Here is a 13495-nt window from a genome sequence, read left to right as displayed (position 1 = left end):
TTTTGATGCAGTCCTAAGACCCATTTAACATAAGGCATCTTCCAGATGGGTACTTGCCATTCATCAAGCTGTGCTTTTTCATTAATATTGGCCATGCCACCATCCTGAATACTTCACCTGGGAAAAGGAAAACAAAACAAAACAAAACAAAACAAAACTCCACACCCAGATCTTCAAACTTGCTTGGGAGAAGCATGGGACTGAGGAAGGAACTTCCAATTTTGCTTAACTTAAGAAGGGCAGTAAAAGGCACGGCAGAGGGCTTGATTATTTCACAAAAATATACATTGAGGAATTCAAGGGGAGGCCAGCGGGGGGAAAGGGCTTTCCTGGGGAAGGGGCCTTGACAGCCAGCCCCTAGGACGGTTTCTTGTGTGTCCCTCCCCGCAGGCGGGCCCGCTGCCGGCCGGCCCGCCCTCCCGGGGCCAGGGAGCCGGCCGCTCGCTGCCGGTGGGCGTGGCAGCGTCTCCAGCCTGCCTTCAGCCGCGCAGCCGGGGAGCGTCCCGGGACCCGGCGAGGCTCCCTGGCCATCTGCGCCCCTTAGCGTCTCCAGCACCCGCGGGGGTCGTGCCGCACTTCGCCCGTGCGCGGGAGGGAGGCAGCGGGACCGCGGCCGGGGCCGCCTCCCGCCGCTCCCGGGCAGGGTTACTGTGGACGGCGCCCTTTGCTCGCCAGACACCGTCGGGAATGGAGCCGTCGCCGTGTGGCCGCGGAGCCCGCGGCGGCAGCGGCAGCGGCCCAGCCCACTTGGCCCCGGGGCTGCTGGCGCCCGCGCCCCCGTCCCCGTCTCCGGCGGTGCCGCTCCCCCCGGCCATCCCCGTGCCTCCGACGTTCCTGCGGCCCCCCAGCCTGTTCCTGCGGGCGGCCGCGGCCGGCACGGCGGGCGGGGGCTGCGCGTCGGCCCCGGGGCTGGAGAGGGCCGTGGGCGCGGCGGGCTGCGGCTACCCGCGGACGCCCAAGTGCGCGCGCTGCCGCAACCACGGCGTCGTGTCGGCGCTCAAGGGCCACAAGCGCTTCTGCCGCTGGCGGGACTGCGCGTGTGCCAAGTGCACCCTGATAGCCGAGCGCCAGCGCGTCATGGCCGCGCAGGTGGCGCTGCGCCGGCAGCAGGCGCAGGAGGAGAGCGAGGCCCGGGGGCTGCAGCGGCTGCTGTGCGCGGGGCCCTGCGGCCCGGCGGGTCGGGCGGCCGGAGGCGGCGGCAGGGCCGAGGAGGCCGGGGCCCCGAGCGGCCCTGCGGCGGGGGCGCGGACGGGCACGGGCCCGGGCCCGGGCACGGGGACGCCGCTGGGACTCGGTGCCTCGAGGCAGGCGGGTCTGGCGGCCGCTGCTCTCCAGGTGGGCCGGCCGGACGAGACGGAGCCCAAACAAGGTGAGTGGGTCTTGACGCTTGGCAAAGAAGACAAACTCCCGGAAACAAGAGGCCAGGCCTCGGCGATGGGCAAGAAAAGTTGTTTAGAAGAAGCGTTCGTTTAAGTTCAGGGAAACCGCTCTGTGCTAGGAAGGGTGCCCTGGGCCCTTGGGCGATAGGGTAGCAAAGTCAGAGTGCAGTGTGAGGGACCGTCAGACGGGCGACTCGGGCTAGGAGTCGTCTGCACCCCAGGGACTGTTACTTCGGTGGGCTGGAACCTCCAAGGAATTGGGCCTTGGGTGAAAAGCTTGGTGAGGGAAGCTGGGTTTTAGGCTTGCGCTATATATACTCTTTTCAGCTATAAAACCAAAGTTAATCTTCCAGTCTTGCTGGGGAATTCCCTGAAGGTCGGGACTACAGTTCTTCATCTTTGGTGCCAGCTAGAAGTGGGGAAGAGTCTGAAAACCACCAAACCTCTTTTCACCTCTTTTCCTTCTCTTAAAATTTTTAAGCACCACCTTGCAACTGTTGGTTAGCCTCCGAAAGTGTAGAAAGCTCTAAATTTGAAGTTTCAGCTCTTTCCCATAGGAAAGAACTTTGGGCTTTCCAGATTTGTAAAACCATTGGGAAGAAGAATTTTAAAATCCAATAATAGAGATTTCTTATATCGCCCCTTATATTTTAATTTTTTCCCTCTTTTTTATTGGCCACAAATCATCTTCATCCGTGTTCTGTAAAAAAGATACACACACACACACACACACACGTGTGAAAATCACTGCTTTAGGCAGTAATTTGTTTTGTTGAATTTATAACATTTGAGAAAAAGAAAGTTTGACAAATACTCTGAGTAATCCCACTTGACAGTGGGATTTTATATATATATTATATACATATTATATATATATAAAGTTTATATATATATGTGTATATATATATGTATATATATATATAACTAGAGTTACCTCAAATTAAGTTTTCCTGCTGATGTAAACCTCAGTTTATTTTAGTGAATTTCCCAGCCCTCTGCAGGTAACACTAGTAGTGTAAAAGTCATTTCAGTATTTTTGTATAAATTCAAGATAGGTTGTAGCATATGAAATTCTACAGTAATGAAAAGTAAGTTATTAATTAGAACACTTTCCTGAATTGTGAAAGTTGCAGATCTTTTTGGATTACAGGATGTATTTTTGAAAAAGACTCTTTGTATTTAAATAAGGCTTATATGACTTTGTGTTCACCTGTGCCAATGTTTTGCCCATGTCCTAGTTCATTTCAGTGGACAAAATAGACTAAACATTTCTCATAAAAAATCAGAGTGCTGAAGAACAAATTCATTTAAGCAAATAATAACTGCTATACAAAAGAAGTAAAAGTTAAAATACTGTAAATTGACAGTGAAATGTGGCTAATACCTCTCTGCTAGACATTGATTTTATATGATTTTTTTTGTGGGGGGAGGAGTAAACCAGAGTGTTCTGTTTGATAGGATCAAGTATTTTATTTTATTCTTTGCCTCAGTTTACTTCCTTTTTTTGAAAAGCCATGTCTATAGCTTTTCTAGACTGACTGCATTCTCTTACCCAATATCCTTGAGCTGCAGTAGTCTTTTTAATTCACTCACTCATTAGACAAAGACTAACAGTGATTCAGAAGTGAGTAAGATTTTTCTACACAAAAAAAAAAACCCTATATACAAAAGAAGGAAGACTATATGTATCCAACACAAGACAAAATACACAATGATAAAAGTAAAGAAATAAAACCTGATACAAGAGTTGAGAAAACAGAGAGATGATGTAAATGATATCATAGTATCTTAAAGATACCTTATTTCCAGCGTCTTATGCAATCTATTGTGTTATATTGTACCGTATGAGTACAGTACCCTAATAAAAATTGTTTTGTGTGTAAATTGCTGTAGACATAAAATTTTGATACCTTACATGTTCTGGGGCATATTTAATCAGTCATAGTTAGAAATAAAATGTAATAATAGTCAACTAAGGCCAATCTATCCCCATTTGGTAGACTTCATTAGAAAAGTTTCCTTGTTTCTTTTAAAGCTGAAAATACTAGAGAATATTTGTAGTTTTCCAGGAGCAACATCTTTTCTTTTGTCATCTGCTTAATACAATGACAGAATTTTAACCCTCAAAGTGTTAAATTGCACACAGTTACTTAATTTTAAAATATAGGTACTTCTTTAGAATTTAGGACTCCTTCTTGAGAAACCCTAGGAGGGTTGCAAATTATATGTGAGAATCACTGCTTTAGGCAGTAATTTGTTTTGTTGAATTTATAACATTTTAGAAAAAGAAAGTTTGACAGAAATACTCTGAGTAATCTCACTTGACAGTTTACTCTTTTTGTTGGAAATAGAGACAAAATATGTCTATAGGATAGAGGAAATGTAAACCAAAATAAAAGTTATTTAGTGGAGTATAAGTATAAATTATTGTTATTTTCCTGGCATGAACTGTACAAAAGGACATAACTGTTACTATTTTATGAATATTAATATACTCACCATTTTGATGTATGAAATTGGATTTTTATATAAAATGTTTTTGGAAAACTGTCCTTAATATTGGAAAGGAGTTGTGATTTGAAGCAAATGACTCATATGTTGTTTTTATAAGACACTTTGAAGATACATACAGATTGCAATAGTGCATTTTGTAATTTTCTTTAAGAAACAATTTGACTGTAAACTCTTTTGGACATTTCCTAGGGATTGAAAAAGAAAGTCCTAATTTCACAAGGGACTGTGAAAAATACCAAGTCTGTATCATCTCTCACATAAAATGAAATGTGAGTTTTGGTATGATTTGAGATTGGTACAGCAGTGGTCATTATTGATTTAGATTTGAAGTGAAATGAAGAACTTTGTTGTTTTTCACATTATTCAGGTAGCTTAATTGGAACCTGAAATGTGAGCATTAAAAAAAAATACATTGAAACTTAGTTATAAATAGAATATTCATTTTCATACTGAGATTGTTCCTTCCTATGACTTCTTATCTAAACAATCATTTTATTTAGTTCTCTTTGAATAGTGTTATTTTGAAAAAAACCTCACTGGGATAACAATGAAATTTGGGGAAATTAGGAAAATCTCAAAACACTAAATGGGGCAAATAGTGTGAAATATTGGTTTCATGTTAGTAGTTGGGGGGGTAATAATAGACATTTATCTTCTGATTCCTAAATTAACTATAGCATTTGTATGTTATATAATTTTGTGATCTTGGAATGACCTAATAGATAGCATTTTCCTGCTATTCCAATGCCTGCATTTCTGAATGACATTTTAAAATTTTGATTGATTAAGGTCTCTTTCAGCAAATAAATATTAATAATATACTGTGAGTTAATCAATTATTTTATCCAACATTATTTTCAAATAGGCAATACTGTCTGTATTTTGGGAAGTTTTCCTTTATTCGATTTCCTTTTTTTTCCTCCAGAACTAAAAGAGAGTAAATGTGACTCATGCCAGAATGGACAACAAGAGCCAGTCTCTAAATCCCATCAGCGTACTCTGGGATCATCTCCTAAGTCTAATGGGGTCATTGGAAAACAAAACATCAGGCCATCTATTTCAGAAAGCTCAAACAAGGAAGATATTATTCAGCCTCTTCACCCCGGGGATCTATCAGGAGGGGAAGAGAGTCCCAGGTCCCTGTCATCATCTGATCTGGAATCAGGAAATGAAAGTGAGTGGGCCAAAGACTTCACTGCTACCAGAGCCAGCCTTTCCACGCTGTCCTCAAGACCAAGAGACCCTCTCGATATCCTAACCAGGATTTTCCCAAGTTATAGGCGTAGCCGGCTGGAAGGCATTTTACGCTTCTGCAAAGGAGATGTGGTTCAAGCCATTGAACAGGTCCTAAATGGGAGAGAACATCAACCAGAGACCAGGGACTTAGCAAACTCAGGAGAATTGGAAAATACAGCTTTTCAGAGAGCTTCAAACTTTAGTTTAGGTGGAATTGGTTTTGGAACTCTGGGGAATAAATCAGCTTTCTCTCCTCTTCAAACTGCTTCTGCTTCTTATGGAGGTGATTCAGGTGTCTACAGCTTAAATCCTAGATTAGGTATCAATCCATTACGCCTGGCATATTCCTCTCCAGGAAGAGGGCTCTCTGGTTTTATGTCTCCTTACCTAACTCCGGGGTTGGTACCAGCATTGCCTTTTCAGCCTGCTTTGGATTATGCATTTTCAGGAATGATTAGGGAGTCTTCCTACCTTCCCAGCAAAGACTCAGTAACTGGTGGCAGATTGTATTCCAGGCCAAATCAGGACAATCTGTAATATTTCTGCCTATTCTCCCTTTCTGGAGTATTTCTAGAAGCAGGCAACACAACCCACACACCCACATCTATTAATATGTACGCTATGTATGTGAGAGGCTTACTAGACCTTAAAATGCTATTGTTTTTTACAGCCAATATGATAAATTTAAGATCTAAGGATTCTTCTTCAGCATTTATTAAGTGAAAGAAGCATTTAAACATTATATGTGCCTTGAATAAAGTCATTTCAGGAAATATTTTTACCTTTATGAATTATCTCCCTAAAATATTGGTTGTAGAATCCCTATTTTAAAACTATACTTTTTTTATTTTATTGAAAAATTGAATTTATAGTTGTAAGATACATTTATGAGTGTAAAGCAATCCAACATATAAAATAAACTGAAAGGAAAAATTAAAAAGTTGAGGTAATTCCAAATGACTATTACTTTGAACTTTTTCTTTCTGTCTATTCCTTGTAAATGGGAGAGAAAAAAGCTATTCAAGCTTTTTTAAAGCATTTTATTCACATATAAGTGATTAATAATTAAAACTTTTGGGAAATTTAAATTCCTTATTTTTTTCTGACGGTCTTATTTTTCATTCGTATCTGCTATTTGTGATAACAGGTGCCATTAACAAAACATTTCTCTTTAAACTTTGTAAATTATACAAAACCTATGAAGTAAATTTTAGGAAATGAGACTGCACCATCTCCTGGCCACTATCATTAATTGCATCTAAGTTCTGGTAGAGTGTAGGAATTTGAAATGAATGGTTTCTTAGTAGTATAAGCTAAGCTAAACTTCTTTTGAAACAGTCATTTTGGATCATGCTACATAGAAACTTTTATATTATAAAGTGAACATATACTGTGGGTTAGGATTTTAATCTTTGTTTCTGGAGAAATACTCCTTTCTGTATGTTTGTGGCAAGAATATGGGAGCACCAATTCTCAAAGGTAAAAATAGTCTTATTCAGAAAATTTAAATACTTATTCAGATAAATATTGATTGACTATAGGTAGATGATGCTTAATACATTGAGGAGAGATAAAATTTATAAAGGAGATAATATTATCATTAAATTTTAGAGACTCCTTGAGATTTTAATAATATTTTTGCTCTCCATCTGGAGCATACAAAAGCTGTTTATTTCAGTAAGTGGAATGTCCCTGAGAAAATGGCTTATAAAACAATTTCATAAAGTTTTTTTTATATGTCATCACTTTTTTGAAGATAGTAGCTTCATTGTTATTGTTAGGAATAAATGAAAACCCAGCTGTGGTGTAAGATAGTTGATGAATTAGAGATAGTTTAAACAGTTTGACAACATGATACACTAAAAAAATTTCTTAAATTATACGTATATATGTGTGTGTGTGTGTATGTGTGTGTGTACACACACATACACACACATCTATATTTTACCAGCAAATATCATATTACATGCATAGTATCTGATGATTTAAGATGTAGATATATTTAATACAGTATGCATTATTTTTAGTGGTGTGAATATGAGAAAGCAGATCTTGTAAAGATTTGTTGTAATTAGTATTCATTATTTATAAAAAAAAGTTTTAGATTCTAAGCCTAAACCATAATACAATGCCTGGCAAGTAGTTGATATTCAATTAATATATACTGAGTGAAGGAATCATTTTGAATAATAGATTTCTCTGAGACTCTGGTGAAACCAAAGAACTCTGCGTGATGGCCAAACACAGTTTTGCATATAATTTCACAGGGTTCTCAAATCTCTAAGTGCCATTCACTATTCAGTTTAGGATTCTTGGTGATTCTTAAATTGTTTCCATTGCATTGATTCATTTTACAAATGCTATTTTTTTGAAAAGTACTAGATCCTATAGAGGATAACAAATATTAACTATTGTGCACTCAAGGAAGTTACATTTTGCATTAGAAATCTTGTTGAAAATACAACAATGCTAGCTAGAGTCATTGGGTATTTTATGTGGTTTATATAATGATGTGCATATATCCATTTGAGAGGCTTAATTGCTTTTTTTTTAAACATTTTATTTATTTATTCATGAGAAACAGAGAGAGAGAGAGAGAGGCAGAGACACAGGCAGATGGAGAAGCAGGCCTCATGCAGGGAGCCCAATGTGGGACTCAATCCCGGGACTCCAGGATCATGGCCTGGGCCAAAGGCAGGCGCTAAACCGCTGAGCCACCCAGGGATCCCCCTGAATTGCTTTTGAACTGGGGAAATATCCATTTTGAATCACATTCAAGTTTAAAAAATAATTTTATACTCTTAAAACAAGTTAATTTACATAATGCTTTATACGTTTCATACGCTTTACAATAATTTTAGTACTAAATAAGCTTATAGAGTAGGTCATTTTGTTCAACATTAAATTGAATGTGAGGAATTTGAGGCTTAGCAGTAGTATTGCCCATTCCCAAGGTTACCATAATAGAGACAGTCATCAGGAGTAGAAGTTACTTCACCAATTTCAGTTACACTTTAAGGTCTGGGAAGGATTCATGTCTGTTTGTCCCATCACAGCTTTGTATAGTATCTGGTGGATAATAGGTGTTCAAGTAATAGTTTTCGATGACTGAATTAAACATAAAAAGAAACTATTAGCTTAGAATTTTGCTTATTCAACAACTATTTATTAAGCACCTACTTTGTGCCAGGCACTATGCTACACACAGGGGATAAAGTGGTTAATAAGATTCAAGACTTCACCTCAAAGTGCTCATAGTCTCTGTTACCATGTGTACAAAAACATCCAGTTATGCAGTGTTGGTACTGTTTGATAATGTTAGTACATCAGTGAGTTCTGTGTAATCATGAGGTTTATGCCTATGGATACTGCTTGAGGCCTGAACTCCTAAACTACTGACTACACAGAGGGAACAGTATCTGTTTCCATGTAGTGTGTTTAGGGAAGGGCAATTTATTTGAGAGGTAAACAACTTGTCTATAAGTGAAAGAGGTGGGCAAAGAGAAAGCTTTTGTTCCATTGAATGGATGCATGGAAGTCACCCTAGTTTGTGGCCTCTGGATCAAAGATATTTCCTAATCCCAGTGGTGAGCTTTTGGAATTCCTCTGAGTCCATGCATAGGCCTCCTGGTCTAAGCTCTCATCTGGCTATTCTATGAAAATGGGTTAGAGTTGCAGGGACAATTGAAGAGCATGTGAGTGAAGTGATCTACTTTTTTCTCTGCAACTTCTGCTGAAACAAAAAGATCTTGGGGATTTTAAGACCTTCCTTCTTAGAAATTCCTAACTGTGAACTTAGAACTAAGAAACATGAAGTGGCCTATTCATTCATCTCTTTATTTATTTTAAATGCAGTTTCCTTAGACAATTGTTTTTCTTTGAAGTTAAAAAGCCTTCACAATACAAGAGAGGCTTGGCATAAAGCACTTAATTATTTACCACTGTAAATAGAATCATTCTCCTCTGTACAAAATGAGATGAAGTGCATTATCAGCTTCATAAAAGCAAAGCTTTTCCTTTGGGCAGCGTGATCTTAAGTGTAGACGCTCATCCTTTAGGTCAAGGATAATGGGAAAAGTTCCTGCTCAGATCCTTTCTTCTTTTCCATGCATCTCCAAATAGTGCTATTATGGATGCCTGCATTGCAGAGCTAGGCCTTACTTATTTGGCATTGTCCCCTCCAAATTCAAGCTGTTTTGGTGTGACACTTCAGAGCAGCTGTGCCAAACATTAATCTTTTTTGTTTGTTTTTGCTTACTAAGTATTATTCAGATGAGAGAAATGAATTGCCATTTCCCCTTTCTGAACTCCATCTTAGTGATGGGAAATTCAAGGAAAGACAAGATAAGATGAAAGGGAAGAGAACTATGAAATCTGTTTCTTACTTTTGCTAATTTGGTAATTTAAAAAAACTGAGGTTTTAATTTTTTTAGATTGTTGCAATATTCTCAAGTCGCAATGGCCACATTACGTAGCCTTATGAGGATGCTCATAGCTTTAAGGGTCATAAATATGGCCACATCAAAACATCTATGTCAAAAAATTGCTTAAAATATTGAATATTTATTAAACTCCATCTTAGTGACAAGTTTATTTAAGAAAAATAGAGGATCCCCGGGTGGCTCAGCGGTTTAGCGCCTGTCTTCGGCCCAGGGCATGATCCTGGAGTCCCAGAATCAAGTCCTGCATCAGGCTCCCTGCATGGAGCCTGCTTCTCCCTCTGCCGGTGTCTCTGCCTCTCTCTCCCTCTCTCTGTGTATCTTGTGAATGAATAAATAAAATCTTTAAAAAAAGAAAAATAGACTAGAAATAGATACAATTAGGAGGAAATACATAGAAAGTCGAACAGGCATACTAAAAAATATTAATTAGAAAATCCATGTCAAGCAGGAAGGGTTTTAGATTCCTGTACTTGACCGTTTTTAAATTTTTTGTCAACCAAGTAGATGAAGGAATACATTTCATTGTTATCTTATTCATGGACAACACACATCTGAGAAGGGCAGCTGATCTTTTGGAGGACAGAATGGGTTTTAAATGGTTGATTCCCACCCTCTAACTCTCATTCAAGTGAACTGATACAGTGTTCAAAATCCTAGGAATATTAAAAAAAAGAATCAACGGCACACGTAGGGAAGAGAGACCTGGATTTATATCAAATTTTAAGGAGAACAAAAAGTAGTGTTATTTGCTGATGGGTAAATTCACCATGAGTTTACCATATAACATGCATATGCTGAAAGTCCATTGATATTAGATTACATGAATAGGAGTAGTGTGGAATGAGGGAGGTGAGAGTACTTGTACTCTGGAATATCAGTTGGGTAGGTATTAGCTGAAGTCATGATCAGTTCTGAGTGGCATACACTAAGAGTAATTCTAAAACTCAATAAAACAGAGATATAAGATGCTAAGTGGTGATTGTGGTGGTGGTAGTAGTGTTTTATGTGAAAGTGTTAGAAATAGTATAAGTGAAAACATTTTAAAGAGCTAGCGTATGAGAAAAATGAATTAGGGTCATTCTGTAGAGTATAGTGGCATGGAAAGTAAAAGTTACATGGAAAGAGGATTCAGAGGAACACAAGGAAGGACTCTTTGGCAGTTAGCAACTGTCCAAGAGTGCAATGGCTGCCTTGTATAACAAACATGTCTTCTACTCACTGAAAATACCATGTAGAAATTACCATTCGACAGCCTGATTGATGAGATTTTCAGTACTACTTCAGTGTTAGAACTCAATCATTTATAAAGCAAACCAGAAAAATGATGAATATTTGTTAAATAAATGACTTTCAATTCTAAGATGATGAAAACACCCAACCATTATTTTTCAATAAAACACATTGCAGTTTTGTTCTTTTCCTATATGATGGTCTCAGGAGTAGATACAAAAGGAAGAGACAGAACAGTGCATGATTTACAAGGGGTTAAGTGGTATAGAGGTTAGCATGAGGTCAGTTGGTCTACATGGCATAAGGAAGAAGAAAAGGGCTCAAAAAGGACTTGGAGAACACTGAAGTTAAACTTTAACATATTTTTCATAAAGTACACATCAGTATGTTTTTCTAAAAGGAGAACTTATTCCAGAGTTGAGACTTAGGATGGATTTGGCTAGATGACTTAGGCAGGTTAATTAAACTCCTGGTCATTTGTTTCCTTTCAGTAAAATAAGGGTAAAAGTTCTGAGATATAGTTAACCACTATTAATAAATCTTATGTTGGAGAGGGGGAAACTTGGCCTGTGGATGCATGCACACACTTACTTAGAAGCAAGGAAGAAATCTTATATACCAGTGCCTTCGTGTTTGTAACTAATAATGGGATCATAGATGGTATTGATAACTTCCTTTTTTTTACTCCCCATTTCATATTCTTCATATTCTTTCATATTCTTCACCCCCAGCAAGTGTCTCAGTTAATTGTGGTTCCTTACTTGATGGAACATCTTCATTCCTGAAGAATCTGTGCCATTACAGCCCTATATTTATTGAGTTGCTGTAAGATCTTATTATCTTTTACCATAAAATATGGGAAGACTAACATTCCTGAGGATCTCTTGCATCCTGGAAATAATCTCCCTGCTTCTTTTCTGTTATTTCAGTGTTAAGAGGTACCCAAGTAGCCAATGATATTCTCAGATTCTAGTAAAATGTGGTATTCTTTGGTGAAATCCTTTCTCCTTTGGGAAGTAAGTCTTATAAAGCAAAAATGCCAAAAGCTGTAGAAAAAAGAAACAACAAAAGGAAAGTTTCTAGTGAATCATAGCATTAATATGAGAAGAGCCATTTCCATATCTTTCTTGTGATTCCTAAACTCATGAATTCTGGTGTCAGAGAAATATCGCTACATGTTTATAGCTGATTCAAAGCATATCTTACATCCAGGAGGACATTATTCTAGTCCCATAAAGTGCTGTCACCAGCTGGTGCCATAACTGAGTCTTCCAAAGGCCATTCCATAATTTTATTAAGCCAGCTGTTTCAGGATGAGGGAAACATAATAATACCAGAGAAGTCCATGAGCATGAGACCAATGTTGTACTTCATTTGCTATAAAGTGAGTTTCTTTATCAGAAGCAATGTTGTATGGAATACTATGAAGGTGAACAAAGCTTTCTGTAAGCCCACAGATGGCAGTTTTAGCAGAAACATTGAGAGTGGGAAAGACAAAACTATATCTAGCATAAATGTCTTTTCCAGCGAGAACAAAGAGCTACTCCTTCAATGATGGAAGTTATCCAGTGTAATCAACCTGATACCAGGTGGCTGGCTGGTTCCCCTAGGGAACAGTGCCATTTTAGGGGCTCAGTGTTGATATTTGCTCTTGGCAGGTTGGGTACTCAGCAGTGGCTCTATCCAAATTGGCCTTGGTGAGTGGAAATTGTGTTGCTGAGCCCATACACAAGCTCCATCTCTGCTTCCATGATCACTGTCTTCATGAGCCAATTGAGCAAATAGAGGATAAAAGAATGGGAAAAGAATGCGTCTCTTCATGCATATGATTATTAAGATCTTCCTCTTCTAAGATTGTCATTTGATGAGCATCTGTATGGGACAAAAAGATTCTTATATTTGTGCCTACTTGGAGAGCTCTTTCCAAATATTTCTTTCTTAAGTCTTGTTTCCAATTATGTTTCTTCTGTTTGTAAAACCAAACTGTTAGCCACTGGTCATGACTCATTTTTAGATATGTACCTCTATCTATCTATCCTTTCAGGCCAAATGAACAATTAAGGGCACAGCTTGAAGTTCTTCCCATTGGAAAGATTTTCTTCACTGCTATCCTTCAGAGCTATACCTGGAGTACTGCAACTGTTCATTCCAGATAGTGCTCAGATAGTGTGCAGAATCTGTGAATAAGTACCAAATTGTTCTTTCTTATTCTGCTGTCATAGACAACTTCACATTAGAAAGAGAGGAGGAAGTGTGGCAGGAGTATGAACCATGAAAATATGAGCCGCTTTTTATTCAACCTGTTTGTGACTTCAAAACTTGGGGAGAAAAACCTATATATTATTTCCACTTGACTAAGTAGTGCTATAAAGGGCTTGGCAGGTCAGACAACACCTATAAGTATATAAAATCACGTGTTTATTTAATGGCCAATATTAAGTGTTAGGACTCTAGAAGGATCCAGTAACAAGGCAGAAGCTGTTTCTCAAATGAAAAGGATTATCTGCAAAGGAAGCATAACTTTTCTCAAAGTCCAAGAAGAGTATTCTCTGATTTATCTATAGAAGTTAACCAAAGCTTTCCCTTAGGATCTTTAACTGCTGTAGACACTTCAAGCACTAATGAATATGCAGAGTCATGCGACCCAAATGGTGAAACAGGTTGAATGGAGAACTGACTTTGTTGCAGAACTTC

General features: G+C 38.9%; 1 protein-coding gene across 1 annotated transcript; it reads left to right on the top strand.

Moving 5' to 3' along the window:
* The first annotated feature begins 687 nt into the window (after positions 1 to 687).
* DMRTA1 (DMRT like family A1) lies at positions 688 to 5666 on the top strand. Its single transcript, XM_055302784.1, has 2 exons — positions 688 to 1369; positions 4819 to 5666. Exons 1-2 carry the CDS (start codon positions 688 to 690, stop codon positions 5664 to 5666), a joined length of 1530 nt encoding a protein of 509 aa, XP_055158759.1.
* Positions 5667 to 13495: the final 7829 nt, after the last annotated feature.

The sequence above is a fragment of the Nyctereutes procyonoides genome, unplaced genomic scaffold, assembly GCF_905146905.1.
Source record: "Nyctereutes procyonoides isolate TBG_1078 unplaced genomic scaffold, NYPRO_anot_genome, whole genome shotgun sequence".
NCBI lineage: Eukaryota > Metazoa > Chordata > Mammalia > Carnivora > Canidae > Nyctereutes > Nyctereutes procyonoides.
This window is presented reverse-complemented; position numbering and strand designations above follow the sequence as displayed.